This window comes from Erinaceus europaeus, chromosome 8, assembly GCF_950295315.1.
Source record: "Erinaceus europaeus chromosome 8, mEriEur2.1, whole genome shotgun sequence".
Taxonomy (NCBI): domain Eukaryota; kingdom Metazoa; phylum Chordata; class Mammalia; order Eulipotyphla; family Erinaceidae; genus Erinaceus; species Erinaceus europaeus.
The window spans coordinates 37,542,482-37,557,849 of record NC_080169.1 but is presented as its reverse complement, the minus strand read 5'-3'; the positions used below and the strand labels follow the sequence as shown (position 1 = coordinate 37,557,849).

The following is a 15,368-nucleotide window of genomic DNA, read 5'->3' as shown; positions in this document are numbered from 1 at the left end:
GGATAGTTATAGAAATTATAGTCCATGTCTGCAACCTTGGGACAACATAGCTTCCAGTGGAGGGAATGGGGATTTAGAAGTCTGGTGGTGGGGATAGTGCAAAACCCTGTAATCTTATAATTTTGTAAAAGTAAAAATTATCAATTGAGAATTTTAAATGTGTAGACATTTGTGTGTGGATGAAATGTATTACTTTTAAAATAAGGGTCTGGTGGTAGCACACCTGGTTAAGCGCATGAGTCTCCGGTCCGCAGCTGCAGGGGGGACAACTTTGCGAATGGTGAAGCACTGCTGCAGATGTCTATCTCTCTCCCTTTTATCACCCCCTTCCTTTTCAATTTCTGGCTATCTTTATTCAATTAATAATTAAAGATAACTTTATAAATAAAGCTTAAAAAGAAAAATAAATATTTTTATTACTTTGGAATGTAGTTGTATCTAGGAAAAACCTTTAAAGTCACTATATAATTTCATGCTTAATCTTGTGTTCTGAGGGTGTTTTAATAAGAACTGAGGATCTGAAATTATTATGAGATATCAGTGTTAGCTCCAGAGCACTGTACCAGGGAGGAACAGAATGCCTTGTATTTGCAGATTATCAGGAAGAGAGATGTTGCAAGGAAAGTAGAAGCAAGAATTGCAGAGGGGAAATACTCCGGTTTTTGTTTTTTCAGCATTTTCTGTGCATGACAAGCAATATTTACCTAAGAGTGGACATAAATTTGCTTATCTCTACTTCTATTATTTATTGCCTTTTATAACCACATGGGGCGTATAGTATAGCTCAATTCAACAATATAGACATGTACTAAATTTTATAATAGGAGTACACACATCTTTTTGGTTGGGTGTTATGGAGTCCTTGGGGTAGATCCCCAGAAGAGGAATTACTGATCATATGGAAGGTCTATGTCTAGCCTTGTGAGAGTTTTCCAGACTGCTCTCCACAGAGGCTGGACCAATTTACATTCCAACCAGCAATGCAAAAGGGTTCCTCTGTCCCCACAGCCTCTCCAGCATTTATTGCTGCTGTCTTTTTTGATGTATGCGATTCTTACAGGAGTAAGGTGGTATCTCAGTGTTGTCTTTATTTACATTTCTCTGACAATCAGCGACCTGGAACAGTTTTTCATATGTTTGTTAGCCTTTTGGATCTCCTCTGGAGTGAATGTTCTGTTTATATCCTCTGCCCATTTATGGATGGGGTCATTTGCCTTTTTGGTGCTAAATTTGCTGAGCTCTTTGTATATTTTGGTGATTAGTCTCTTGTCTGATGTATGGCATGTGAAGCTCTTCTCCCATTCTGTGATGGGTCTCTTTGTTTGTGTGATAGTTTCTTTGGCTGTGCAGAAGCTTTTCAATCTAATATAGTCCCATTTGTTTGTTTCTGCTTTAGTCTTCCTTTCAATTGGGTTTGTTTCATCAATGATGTCCTTGAGGTTTAGGTGGGAAAGTGTTTTACCAATGTTTTCCTCTAAGTACATAATTCATAATAGCTAAAACCTGTAAGCAACCCAGGTGCCCAACAACAGATGAGTGGCTGAGAAAGGTGTGGTATATATGCACAATGGAATACTATGCAGCTACTAAGAACAATGAACTCAACTTCTCTGACCCATCTAGGTCAGAGATAGAAGGAATTATGTTAACTGAGCTAAGTCAGAAAGATAAAGATAAGTATGGGATGATCCTACTCATCAACAGAAGTTGAGAAAGAAGATCAGAAAGGGAAACTAAAAGCAGGATCTGACTACATTGAAAGTAGAGCACCAAAATAAAAACCCTGTGGTGAGGGGGAGGATGGACATGCGGCTTCCTGGGCTGGCGGGAGTGGGATGGGACACAATCTCTTGGTGATGGGAAAGGTGTTTATGTACACACCTATTAAATTGTAGTCATATAAATCACTATTTAATTAATATGAGAGGGGGAAAATTGATTGTATGTCCAACAACGGGACTTTTCAGCGCTAACCCAATTACCAAATAATGTGATGATAACAGTAACTATCCATTGTCTTCTCAAACCCTAAGACAGCAGAAACCTCACATTTCCACTATAGAGCCAAAACTTCCCCCAGTCCTGGGACCCTAGGGTAGGGCCCACTTTCCCTAATGCTTCTTCTAATTCTTATCAAATAATATTGCATCCGCTGATTGCAACCTAATCAACATTAACGAGTGCCACCACAGCATGCTTCACTTTAGACTGTGTCCAGAGACTTCACATGTGGAATGACAACCCTTCAGCTTCATCACTCAGGTGAGACTTTGACTTTCATAGTATTCTCTAACTCCATCCCAGGTGGTTCACTTCCTAACAAAGTCCCAAAACCTAGATATAGACCAGGTTCCAGGAGATAGAGCATATGTCCAGACGTATCCATAAACCAAGGCAAATATATACCTGAAAGCAGTAGTACACTAGAGTTTGCAGTGAGTACCCCCCAACACTTTAATCTCCACTATACCATCCTTTGGGTCCATAATTCTTAAAAATTTGTTTGGCTTTGTATGTTAACTCTCTTTTCAGCCACCAGGTTCCAGATGCCATCAGGATGCTGACCAGGCTTCTACCTGGACTGAAGACCCTACCAATGAATCCTGGAGCTCCGCTTCCCCAGACACCCACCCTACTAGGGAAAGAGAGAAGCAGACTGGGAGTATGGGTCAACCAGTCAACACCCATATTCAGCAGGGAAGCAATTACAGAAGCCAGACCTTCCTCCTTCTGCAACCCACAATGACCCTGGGTCCATGTTCCCAGAGGGATAGAGAATGGGAAAGCTAGTGGGGAGGGGACTGGATATAGAAATTGGGTGGTGGGAATTGTGTGGAGTTGTACCCCCCCATCCTATGATTTTGTTAATGTCTCCTTTCTTAAATAACAATAAAAATAATAATAATAATTATAATTAATAATAATAATAATAAAATACACCATAAAGTAAAAAATATTGTAATAGGAAGTATATTATTCAGAAATAGACATAAAAATTGTGATATATATATATACATATATATATTCTTTATATGTTTCTCTTCACTTTGCCAGACACAAAATTCTAAAATGAGGTATGTCGTATGAAATATCAAAATTATTCATATTGTTAACTGATAATAGAAACTATATATATATATATATATATAATAAAATTAAAATATTGGGACAAACATATCGTTTGTTGTTATATCATTAATTATTGAGTTAGGTATATCAGTTTTTAAAATTATTTTATTTTCCCCTTTTGTTGCCCTTGTTTTTTTTTTTTTTTATTGTTGTAGTTATTATTGTTGTTGTTACTGATGCCATTTGTTGTTAGATAGGAAAGAGAGAAATGGGGAGAGGAGGGGAAGACAGAGAGGGGGAAAGAAAGACACCTGCAAATCTGCTTCACAGCTTGTAAAGCGACTCCCCTACAGGTGGGGAGCCGAGGGCTCGAACCGGGAGCCTTAACTCCAGTTGTTGAGCTTTGTACCACATGCGCTTAACCCACTGCGCTACTACCCGACTCCGGGGAAAACAGTTTTTATATTTATAAAATAAGGACGAATAAAACTGACGAAATCATTTAATCAAATTCAAAGAGTAGGGAGTCCGGCGGTAGAGCAGCGGGTTAAGCGCACATGGCACAAAGCTCAATAACCCGCATAAGGATCCCGGGTTCAAGACCCCGGCTCCCCACCTGCAGGGGAGTCGCTTCATACGCTGTGAAGCAGGTCTGCAGGTATCAATCTTTCTCTCCCCACCCTCTCCATTTTTCTCTGTCCTATCCAACAATGATGATATCAATAAAAATAACTACAACAATAAAACAAGGGCAACAAAAGGGAATAAATAAAAAAATATTTTCTTAAAAAAATTCAGAGAGTAAAGCACTTGTCAAATTCCATATTATGCACTCAGATGTAGTATTAAAATTTTTTAAATGAGGCTAAAATTTATTTTTGTTGGAAAAACTAAAATCGTAAGGGTTGAAAATATTTTATGATGTTTTCCTTAAAGGGCTAAAATTAGGATATAGAAGTTCAGTTGCCACTACTTGGCTGAATGGACAGACATTACTTAATTTTTCTGGATCAATTCTCTCATCTAGGAAATACTTTAACTGGATGAGGTAATGCCTTGGGTCTTCATAGTGTCTTGGTAATTCTGATTCTATTAATCGGTTTAAATATTCAAGATTGCAAGACATTAAGAAAACTGACAAATCAAGACTATCCTGACATCTATGTGAATTGACTAGTTGATGCTTTTGCCACTTCTTGTCACCATTTTTTTTTAATTATTCAACGTCTTATCTTTCTCCCTGTAACCATCTCAATACTCCCACCTAGTTGTTATGATAGACTGTCAGAGAAGCAATCATTGTTGCTTTGTTATTCTCTCGCGTTAGAAATTAAATAGCGGGAGTCGGGCTGTAGCGCAGCGGGTTAAGCGCAGGTGGCACAAAGCACAAGGACCGGCATAAGGATCCCGGTTCGAACCCTGGCTCCCCACCTGCAGGGGAGTTGCTTCAGCAGGTCTGCAGGTGTCTATCTTTCTCTCCTCCTCTCTGTCTTCCCCTCCTCTCTCCATTTCTCTCTGTCCTATCCAACAATGACAACAACAATAATAACTACAACAATAAAAAAACAACAAGGGCAACAAAAGGGAATAAATAAATAAAATAAATACTAAAAAAATTAAATAGCAATTAATCTATTGCTCTGAGTCACTTCTTCATATTTAGGATTTTAATACATACAGTATTTGTTTTTACTATTTAGTCAAATAACAGCAATATGGGAGCCAGATGATTGTACACCCAGTTAAGAGCACAAAATACTATGCACAAGGATCAGCACAAGTACTTGGGTTCCAGGCCCTGCTCCCCCACCTGCAATAGGGATGCTGATCTGCAGGTGTTTATCTCCCTCTTGACCTCCCTCTCCCTTCTCAATTTCTCTCTGTCCTACTGAATAAAATAAGGAGGAAAATGATCACCGTGAGTGGTGGGTACATAGTGCAGGCATTGACCCCAGTGATAACCCTTGAAGCAAAAAACAAACAAAAAAAAGCATGGATACATAATGCTATAACTCTTTATGTGGTATATTCTTTCTGAATTCCCCACATTGAATTGTGACTGCAAGGAAAGTTCCTAAACTGAATAAAACTACTTAATCAACCAGGACTTTTTTTGACTAAGTCACTTTAATTTGTGCGAAACCAAGATCTATGAAGAGACAGAGGAGCACACTGTGTTATTTAAGGCCCATGGCTTCCCATGGGTGGGCAGACTTCAGGAGTGGTTAGGCAGTGTTTTAGGTATTAGGTCTCTTCCTCTTTATTCCCCCTTTTCACTCTCACTTAATCTCTGTATCTATCCATAAATAAAAGATAAAATACTTTTAAAATATGGTAATCTTTCAAATAAGGGGTGTAGTAGGCCCTCAAATTTGGCTTTCATGTCATTTCTGTCCGTCACAATAATTTTCATTTAGATGCTTTATAGTATAATGCATCCTTATCCGTTAACATTTCAAATAAAAACTATAAGGCGAATGTAGCCTGTAAGTAAGGATAATTTAATTGTCAAATGCAGAAAACACATTGAAAGTTCATTTTACTTTTGAGAGATATCATTTAATCAAGTGAGAGAAAATGTTCTCCTTAGATGACTCTTAAAATGTGAAAGTAGAAGATAGGAGATAACTTGTCTGGTAAGGTGTATACTTTATCATCATTTAAGACCCCAACCATCACATAAAGGCATCCTGTGAATGGGATAGCTTTGATGTGGTGGTTCTACAGACTCTCTGCCTTTTTTACCCTCTCTGCCCCTCACTCTCTATCTGGAAAAAAAGTCTAAAGGCAGTTGTTCAATCATAGAGGCCTAAGCCCCAGAGAAACCCTGACAGAAAATGGAAGAAGAAAGAAAGAAGGAAGGAAGGAAGGAAGGAAGGAAGGAAGGAAGGAAGGAAGGAAGGAAGGAAAGAAGGAAGGAAAGAAGGAAGGCAAGCAGGAAAGGAGGTAGGAAGGAGGGAGGAAAGTTCATTTGCTGAATTACTAGTGTCCTACAAAGCTGAAGGCAAATTTTATCAGTTTAAATTCCACTAAGTTTTTGACATAGCAAATCAATATTCCTGAACTGCACATTTAAGCTATCAAAATGAAAACAGTCATATGTGAAAAATTACTTGCCTTAGGCTGGGGAGATAGCATAATATTTATGCAAAAGACTCTTATGCCTGAGTCTTAGTCTTCAAGGCCCCAGATCAACCCCAATACCCCTATATGCCAGAGCTAAGCAGTGCCTCTCTCTCCCTCTCCCTCTCCCTCTCCCTCTCCCTCTCCCTCTCTCTCTCTCTCTCTCCCTCTCTCTCTCTCTCTCTCTCTCTCTCTCTCTCTCTCTCTCTCTCCCCTCTCTTTATGTGTCACATTAAAATAAAATAAAGAAAAGAAAATATTTAAAAAATTATTTGCCTTTACATTTGATGCTGGTATTCAACCAATAAGGATGTATTAGAGTGTTTGTTAGCTTTCCTGGATGACTAAGAATAGTCATCCAAAGCATACTTTGCAGTCAGACCGTTAAAGAAGTTGCCTCCACAGACATTGAATGTATTTCACCATTACATTTTCAAATAACAATCACTTTACAAAAATAAGTTTTTATTTGGCTGTCATTTCTGGCACAGCTTTAAGGCAGCATTTTCAAACAGCAAAATTCCAGGTCTTTAAAATTCTACTGGCATTCACCAAATTAAGCTGGATCCTCCTCCTCAGTTTCTGTAGAAATTACTTCATCATTTTCTTGCCCATAGTCATGTAAGATAACTCCTCTCTCTCCCCCTATCCGCTCCTCTCCCCCACTCTTCTCCCTCCCCCTCCTCCCCCTCTTTTTTTTTTTTTAGCATAATGGGGACCTCTGGACTTATGGAGAGAATATTGATCCAGAGAAAAAGAAAACCAAAACTGTAGAGAAGTTGACAGATTAGACTCTTATGACCACCACTGATTACCAGCTTCTTCCTTTTGGACTTTCCACACAGTTGTATATGCTTTAAGGTTAATATTTTATTTTGCAACTAGACATTAAAATCAGATTAAAACTTTTAGTGTGTATACCTTTATTCAATTTACCCATTACCAAGAAATTAAATTTGGATGGAATTAGACATATTAGTGCATGCCTGTGTTTGATCTATGCAAACAGTATATTTAAATGTGATTTAAATATAACTGCCATGCCCTGTTTAACTCATCTCTCCTACTTCTTTTACCACAAACCTTACTAATAAGACATAGTAGATGTTACAATGAAATAAATACAAATAGTTTGTACTCATAATCTCAATCGCTGTAGTCTATCCACACTTCAAGAAACACACCTATAATACTTCAGAAATAAATCTTATAAAAACAACCAAAGAATTTTAAATGTCCTTGAAACATTCAAATTAAATTGATGTTATGAAATTTTGAAAAGTGATAGTTCTTTAATTCTTAAATTAAAGTCTTAAAATTTTATCACTATGAGTTATTACCTATTAAACCTCTGTTATACTTGCAGTAAAAGTAAAACCTCCCAGAATATATGAATTAAGTCACCAAATACAATGTTCTAGAATCATCAAACTTTTAAAAATACTAAATTTTAAAAGTATCTTAGAAAATATATCTTTAAAATTAAAGATAAAATTTAATATTTTAATTAACATAGTAAAGAAAAAACAAAGTAACTATTTTGATAACTTTTCAAAGAATTCCTTTACAAATATGTATACATGATAAATGTACCTATCTTTATATGTATGAACATATCAGAAGCCAAAAGCATAAAATATTTTCAGAATCCTATAGAAAGCAATATCCCAGTACATGGTGCCACAAAAAAATAAATGCTTTCCTCTGAAGTAGAAAATCAATATTTGAAATTTAAGCAATTACATCAGTAAGCTATATGGTATTATCAAATAATAACATTACTTTCTCAATGGAAAATAAGTGCCCATGCTTTTACAACATATGTATGTTAGATAGACAATATATCAATATAGACAATATAGACAAAACTACCTTGGTTTCTAATTTGTGGACTTTAATTTTGACTTGCATTTTTATCTTTATTTTTCTTTCTCTCATTTTAATCATTGGAACCAATCAAATATTCCACAAATCTTAAAATACTATTCAATTAGCCACTCAAAAATTAATCATTCTTCAAAATATTTTCATTATTATACTGAAGAGTTGGTTGATTACACTATGGTTGTTAACACATAGGTACAATTTATCATCTCTCAGTGATAAGTATCTATAGAACACATTGCAGAAGGTAGGAATGGGGAAATCCTTCTTAATGATTACAGTCAAGAGAGGAAAGAACTACTCTCAAAAGTCTCATTCCATGCCCTAATGTATTTCTTGCATAGTGTTTAATTATTTAAATAATATATTATAAAAATAGAAAAATATCAAAGAGATAAATCACTTACAGCTGTTAGAGAGTATGTATTAAGAAATACTTGAGAGAGACAGGATGGGGGTATGGATCGACCTGTCAACGTCCATGTTCTGTGGGGAAGCAATTACAGAAGCCAGACCTTCAACCTTCTGCATCCCACAATGATCTTGGGTCCATACTCCCAGAGAGTTAAAGAGTAGGGAAGCTATCAGGGGAGGGGTTGGTATAAGGAGGTCTGGTGATGGGAATTGTGCGAAGCTATACCCCTCTTATCCTATGGTTTTGTCAATGTTTCCTTTTTATAAATAAAAAATGTTAAAAAAAGAAATACTTGTATGTGTTTTGGTTGCTAAAATTTTCTACCATTAGCATTTATCATTCATGGATGCTTGCAACCTTTGTAGCAACACTAGGAAAATAGAAAGTTTTTGATATTTAAAAAATAAATTACCGAAGCAGACACTACACAGCTAAAATATATTGCTATGTTTATTGTTTTTTTAATTGAAAATCTAAAAATCTTTCACATCTTTGTGTGTTTCAGACTGCCATTTTAATATAGCCAATGAATAAAGTTGACTAGTAAATAAATAAAATTGGTGCAGGTATTAATTCTAGTATATCAGTACATGTAACACATCAATATGTAGGTATTTTCAGAATTCATCTATTAATTCATCTATAGATTATTTCTCAAATTAAAAAATAATTATTTTATTAAATGTGAAATTAGTCTTGCAAATTTCAATAATCTAAGAGAAGTGGTTAATCCTTTTTTGCTATTTTATTTTATTTAAAATTAATTTTGAGTCTGTATACTTTATAATAAGTATCATGTTATTATAAAATGGAAAGCTGTGATGGAAGCTCTATTTTCAAAAGGAGAGAAAGAATGGTGATACTAAAAAATCCTTTTCAGTTTATTACTAGGGACTAACTTAAAGGATGCTGACATAATGACTTCCAGTGATCATTGTCACAAAGATTGAAATTTGAGTATTTATTACTGGGAAGGAACGTTTTAGTAGTGTCATACTTCATATTTACTGTTTTCCCATTTAGAATAAATTATAAATATATTTTCAGAAAAATAGAAAGAACTCCTCTATTTGTGTTCTTTCACTATTATTTGTTTCCAACAATAAAGTGTCTTGATGCTAAAGGAGTTCTTGCTCTTGACTTTTGGGTATTAACATTTGAATTACTCAGTGGCTTCCAAGATTAATCTAACACTCCAAGGAAATGAATGACTTTTTAAAATTCTATAGGGTTGATTCATTGAGATCATTCTCTATTCTATTGTAGTTACTAAGAATCAATAGGATTATATATATATATAGTTATATATATAGACATATATACTTTATTCTAAAGAAAATACTGAGAAATTACATTATGCTAACACAGAAATTGTTATACCTCCAGAAAAGATGATAGTTGAAGTTATCAGGTAAATAGTCACATTAATCAACATAAATAGATATACAGGACATTATTCTGTTTTAAAAATTTGACTAGTTAAAGAAATGCATGCTTATCATTTTGGATAGTCAGTAGACAGATATAATTTGGTAACACATATTTTATAATCTAGTATCTATAAAAACTATTGCAATTTTACTAGAATCTAATTATTTGAGAATGTGTAAAATTCACACTCCAAAGTAATTCTCTTCTTTTTGCTTTCTATTCTTATAAAATGTATGCTAATATTCATTCATTGAATTTGAATAAGTAATATTTACATATTTATACATTTTTATTACCTGAAAAAAGAAAGAAGGAAAGTTAGATTGATTTATCTATTTAGGTTATTTTAACTGAAAGTGAGAGGTTTATATTACTACATTGCTTAGAGAATAATCAAATGTAATTGAAGGCAAATAATTCACATTAATTATAGACTTTTCTTTCAGAATCACTGTTTTGGATAGATTATTTTAACTATAGTTGTAAAGTTTTTATTTTTAAGAGTTTCTTTGAAGATATGACAGATGTTGGCTCTGCTAATAATGCTGGAAAGTGCTACAGGTTCAAAGTTTGAAAAAAAAAGTTTAATGTGTATAAAAATAAACATGTGCTGTTTCTTTTAAACCTGATTATTTTCAATTGTCAATAAACTGTAGTGGAAACCCAAATACATAAATATTTGTTTATAGACCTTTCTGCTTCTTGGGCTTGCATATGTATGTATTCATGTGTGTATAGAATCAGTACATATATAAATACACACTGGAAAATGCTACATATTATAGTTTTAGTATGTTTACCATGGATAAAAACCAGTGTTGTTTTGAAATTTTCTGGGGCTTAAAAATCTGTTTGAATTTTGTATGATCATGCACATATACACAAATGGAATCTTGATATGAAGGTGCAGAGATAACGAATTTTGAATCTCATTTTGCGCTAGATTAATGCAAAAGAGATTTACTCTCAAGTGTAAAAAACTAGTAATTTTAAACTGCATAACAAAATAAAAATAGTTTCAGTCTTGTATAACGTGATTTTCACCATGTATAATTTTTAAATATCGAGTCCATAAATTAAATTTGTGTTTTTAATATTGAAATAAAAAGTAAAACTGCTATATTTGAGTTGGTAGAATATAAGAATTATAATAATTGACTGTTTTGCCTTAATTTCCACTAGATCAAAATAATCTTATAACATTATAAAATGAAACATCTGTGTATATAAGTTATACGGGACCAAGTGCAAGTCACCAGAGGAGAAAGATATATTTAACTTAAATATCTAAAGGCCTAACAAATATCAATGATCTCAACTAGTGAAATTGACAAATTTTCTTTCCAGTGAACATATATATATATATATATATATATATATATATATATATATATATACTGGAAATAATTGTGCTGTTTTTATTTATTAAATTTTTTTCAGAATATTCAATCACAGAAGATGTTCAATCTAATTTTTTAGTTCCATCCTTAAAGGTGACTATTACAATTTCTGATTTACAGTGTAATCTATTAATATTCCACACACGCAGTAGATGAAACTTCCATTTGTTTGTTTTGATATTCTAATTATAAATTTCAGCACTTAAAAAAAAACACTTATTCTGGTATATGTTTTAATGGTTTATTTCCCATCAAAGGAAGGCAGCATTGTTACTGTAGCCAGTTGCCCTAAGAATATTGTTATGTTTTAAGGAAAACAGTGTTTATCTCCCACTTTCTTTGCCCCTCTCCACCACCACCAGCAAATGTATACTTATAAGAAAGTCCATATTCCCCTAGACAGTTGGGTATGTTGGTTCACCTGGTTCTGGAAGCATGCAGATCAATCCATCACATAGGTAGTTTCTCATCAAAAAAAGGGAAATAAATAGTAGGAGCTTCTACAGTAGCAATAGTAATTTCAAAATTGGCTGACAAACCTGAAGTGTGGTCTACTTCCAAAAAAATACATGGATATCAAATGCTGAGTTATGAAAGGACCTCTGTATTCTAATGTTTACTTTTTAAAATGAAGATAGAAACCTGACTTTGATAGACCTTTTAACTGTCTTAAGAGACTCTCATTCAAGTTTAATTCCTAACTGGAAATAGTTACAAACTTATTTGTGAATTGTAATTAAATGTTCACCACGAGCTTACAAAGCAAAAGTAAGATATCAATTCTGTGACAGAAAACAAAAATCCATTCCACATTATTGTTAAAGAACAACTGTTAAGTTTTTTTTTTTCAAAGAAGCTTAAATTTTCACTCAATCTTTTGTGTGGGATACCTAAAACATTATTAAAGATAAACATTCAAAACTTCAATATCCAAACTAATTATCTTATAGGACTATTCAACTAATTACAAAAAGTAGAAACATAAGTATTATTATTGCAGAAACTCAGGACTCCCTGAATAGTAAAATATCATTTACAAAATTTAATAATTGTATAGCTAGATAAGGGTGTTGAGGCGTTATCTGAACAGCTCTAGCTTCCATAGCTTGCTGCAGTTTAGTGACTGAGTTGTGCCATCTCACATCTGCCTTTTTTGCATGGTGATTTAATCAGCCCTCTGTAAATCAGCAGCACCTCTACATACCTATTACAGGTACTTAAGGAACAACACTACCCCAGTAGCTGTTCGACCTCCCAAAAACTTGACACAAATGACAAATGGAAAAGCTGACTTTTCACTTTTGAAGTTCAGAGTCTCTATTTAGATTAGCACCTCAAGAGTACTGTTAATAATCTGTTTTCTTTAAGTGCCCTTGTTTTTATTTATGTGTCCCTGACATGTTCTTTAACAGCCCCGAAATTCCGAGATTGAGATTTTCTTCTTCCATAACAGGAGGAAAAATATCATTTGAATAAGGTGTTATTTAATTTAAAGAATTATGAAATCAAATTGAAACTTTTTTTTTTCTTATACGCTTTGCCAAGTTCCATTACAAAGTCCAAAAATTGGGCCATAACTTGGAAATGTCATTCATGACAGGAAAAAGCGAGCCCCTCGAAGCTGAAAAAGTGGCACTCAAACCGCCTACAAGCCCAGTGGGTTCCCCACCCCATCGCTCAGATGGAAGGTCACAGTAAGCAATCGATTTTGCGTACTATCACATACTTCCCACCCTTCCCCCTCTTTTTTTCCCCAAAACCTCTGATAAACTACTTTGATTTAGGCAAATCCAGTTCTTTGGCTGCAAAGGCTGCCCTAGGAGAAAGACGTGCCCCCAAATAACAGAACCAAAGTGTTCCAGAATAATTTGGCAACAGGTTGCCAAAGAGTACATGGCAAGTACCATCTTCCCCGCCATCTATGTCTAGTGAGAGAATTTTTTCCTGCCATCTGTCTGTTCGTTTTCCTCTAAAAAGCCAGGCGGGTCCTTACCTGAGCTATCACTTTTCCTCTTGCCGCTACTTCTCTTGTCTGCCTCCGCGGGTGACAGCGCTTGGCGGCCGTAATCCCCAGGTGCGCAAGCGGCCCCGGTCGGGGTGCTGGAGCCCAAGCTGGAAGAATTGGAACACAGGACCGGTGGGCTGCTCCCCAATTCTGGGGGCCCTCCCGAGTCCGGCTGGAGGCAGAGGCTGTGCCGAGCCGCGCTCGGGGGAGAGGACATCTGCGGGAGGTGCCAGTTGCTTTGCAGAGCCTGGTGCTGCTGCTGCTGATGGTGGTGGTGGTGATGGTGGTGGTGGTGGTGGTGCCCCCTGTGATGCTGGCCGGCAAACATGCCCTCCTCGTTGGGGTATCCAGCGATTATGCAAGACGAGGACGAAGTGGTGAGCTCGGGGTAAGACATATGGTCTGATCTTCCATGGAGGGCGAGAGTGGACTGGGAGAACGGGTGCAAGCCTTGTGCAGTGGCATGAGGGCTGCGCAGGCAGCCAAAGAGCGGGTGTTCCATAGCGTGCAAGTTTCGGGTTCCAGCAGAAGACTTCAAGACCGTCCCAAGCGCCAACACAGTCACTTTTCACTGGAAACTGTGTGACTAGTACCCCCTTACAAAGCAATAGTTGCCTACGTTTCTGCAGAGTTCGAAAATCTGGGTCCCGAGCTTTAGGGCCAATCTCTTTAACATATAAACACTCAAATCTGGAAGGGCTTCCCACTGAGCTACTCAGATGTCAAAAGTAAGAAAGGTTGAAGCCAAAAGAAGGTGGTCCTAGAGAACTGCTTTCAGGGGGAAATGGCTCTGAGAGGTTATAAATAGAGTGTAATGTGAGCTGGGGGCTGGCTTAAGAACCCAAAGCTGACCACATGCAAACTCTCTCCAAAACTCCCGCTCAGTCTGCTCCACGCGCTCCCAGTTCCACTTCCAAAAGCAGACAGGACTCAATGCGCCCACGCCTGCCTCCCCTGCCAGCAGTCAACGCTGCTTGTGGGGAGCCCAGAGCCTAAATCCAAGATGGGAAGGCCAGTTGCTCTAGCCCCAGAAGGGTCAGTCAAGGAGCGCAGCATAGGGAGTGCAGCTCCCAGCTCCGCATAGGGAGTGCAACACTCTCAAGTCTCTTTGGAAAGGCGCCTGGCACCTGCAGTTTAGCTTGTCCTGCGCCTAGTACTCAGGGAACTCCTAAGGACCCAAGGAACAATAGGGACCAGCGGAAGGGTTATGCTAGTTTGTTTGGCGCCGAAGTTTTCAAACTTCGCGTCTCAATTCCCTGGACTCATTTGGTGCACTTTCTTTTTCTTTTTTCATCTTCTTAACTCCATTTCCCCCCTCTTCCTTTCCCTTCCTTCTCCCAGTTCATTTCCCTATCCTTTCTTTCCCTATCCTTTTCTATTATTTTCTTTTCTCTCCTTTTCCTTTTTTTTTTTTTTTTTCCCAGTTGGATAGTCAGTGGGTGAGTTGCAAATGAGCTCAGAAGTCAGGCCTAAGGTTACAAGGATTTGCACTACAGACAGGAAAGGGCGCTTGTCATTGCTGAACCCAGAAAGAACTAGCGGGTTGGACCAAAAGCCTGAGGCAGGAACCATTGTAGCAGCTTTTTCACCTGCGATATCAGGTGGCATCTCCCTTCTCCTGTGTTAAGGAAATATCCTCCTCTTCTACACTCGAATTTATGGCCACAAGTGGTGCATCTAGAGCTTTTCCTGAGTCAGAAATATTCTGAAACGATCTCCTCCTGGCCAAAGAGATGGATATACTGCGCACACAGTATGGACTTATCCTTTTAAGAAGTTGTCCCATACCTCGCTTCCCTCCGGAAACCCACCCTTTCTTCCTTTCAAAATAAACCAAAACGCACCCCCCACCCTAGGGTATAATATACTTTGCTATCCCTCACAATGCATTCAACTCGGATGCTTCAGGTGTTCCTGCATCACAGAAAAAGAATCGGGGGATTAAAAAAAAAACTATATATGGCCACTTGCTAGAGGGGCTACGCTGTTTGTTGGGGGTTGAGCAAGGAAAGGTCTCTTAAGGAATCCCAGGAACAGTAGA

General features: G+C 36.7%; 1 protein-coding gene across 1 annotated transcript in view; it reads right to left on the bottom strand.

Moving 5' to 3' along the window:
- The window catches only part of MEOX2 (mesenchyme homeobox 2), a 76,028-nt gene extending 61,666 nt beyond the window's left edge, over positions 1-14,362 (bottom strand). Inside the window, exon 1 of the mRNA XM_007527713.2 lies at positions 13,316-14,362. Within this exon, the coding sequence (XP_007527775.1) occupies positions 13,316-13,829 (514 nt within the window). The 5' untranslated portion in view covers positions 13,830-14,362. The remainder of the gene's footprint in view (positions 1-13,315) is intronic.
- Positions 14,363-15,368: the final 1,006 nt, after the last annotated feature.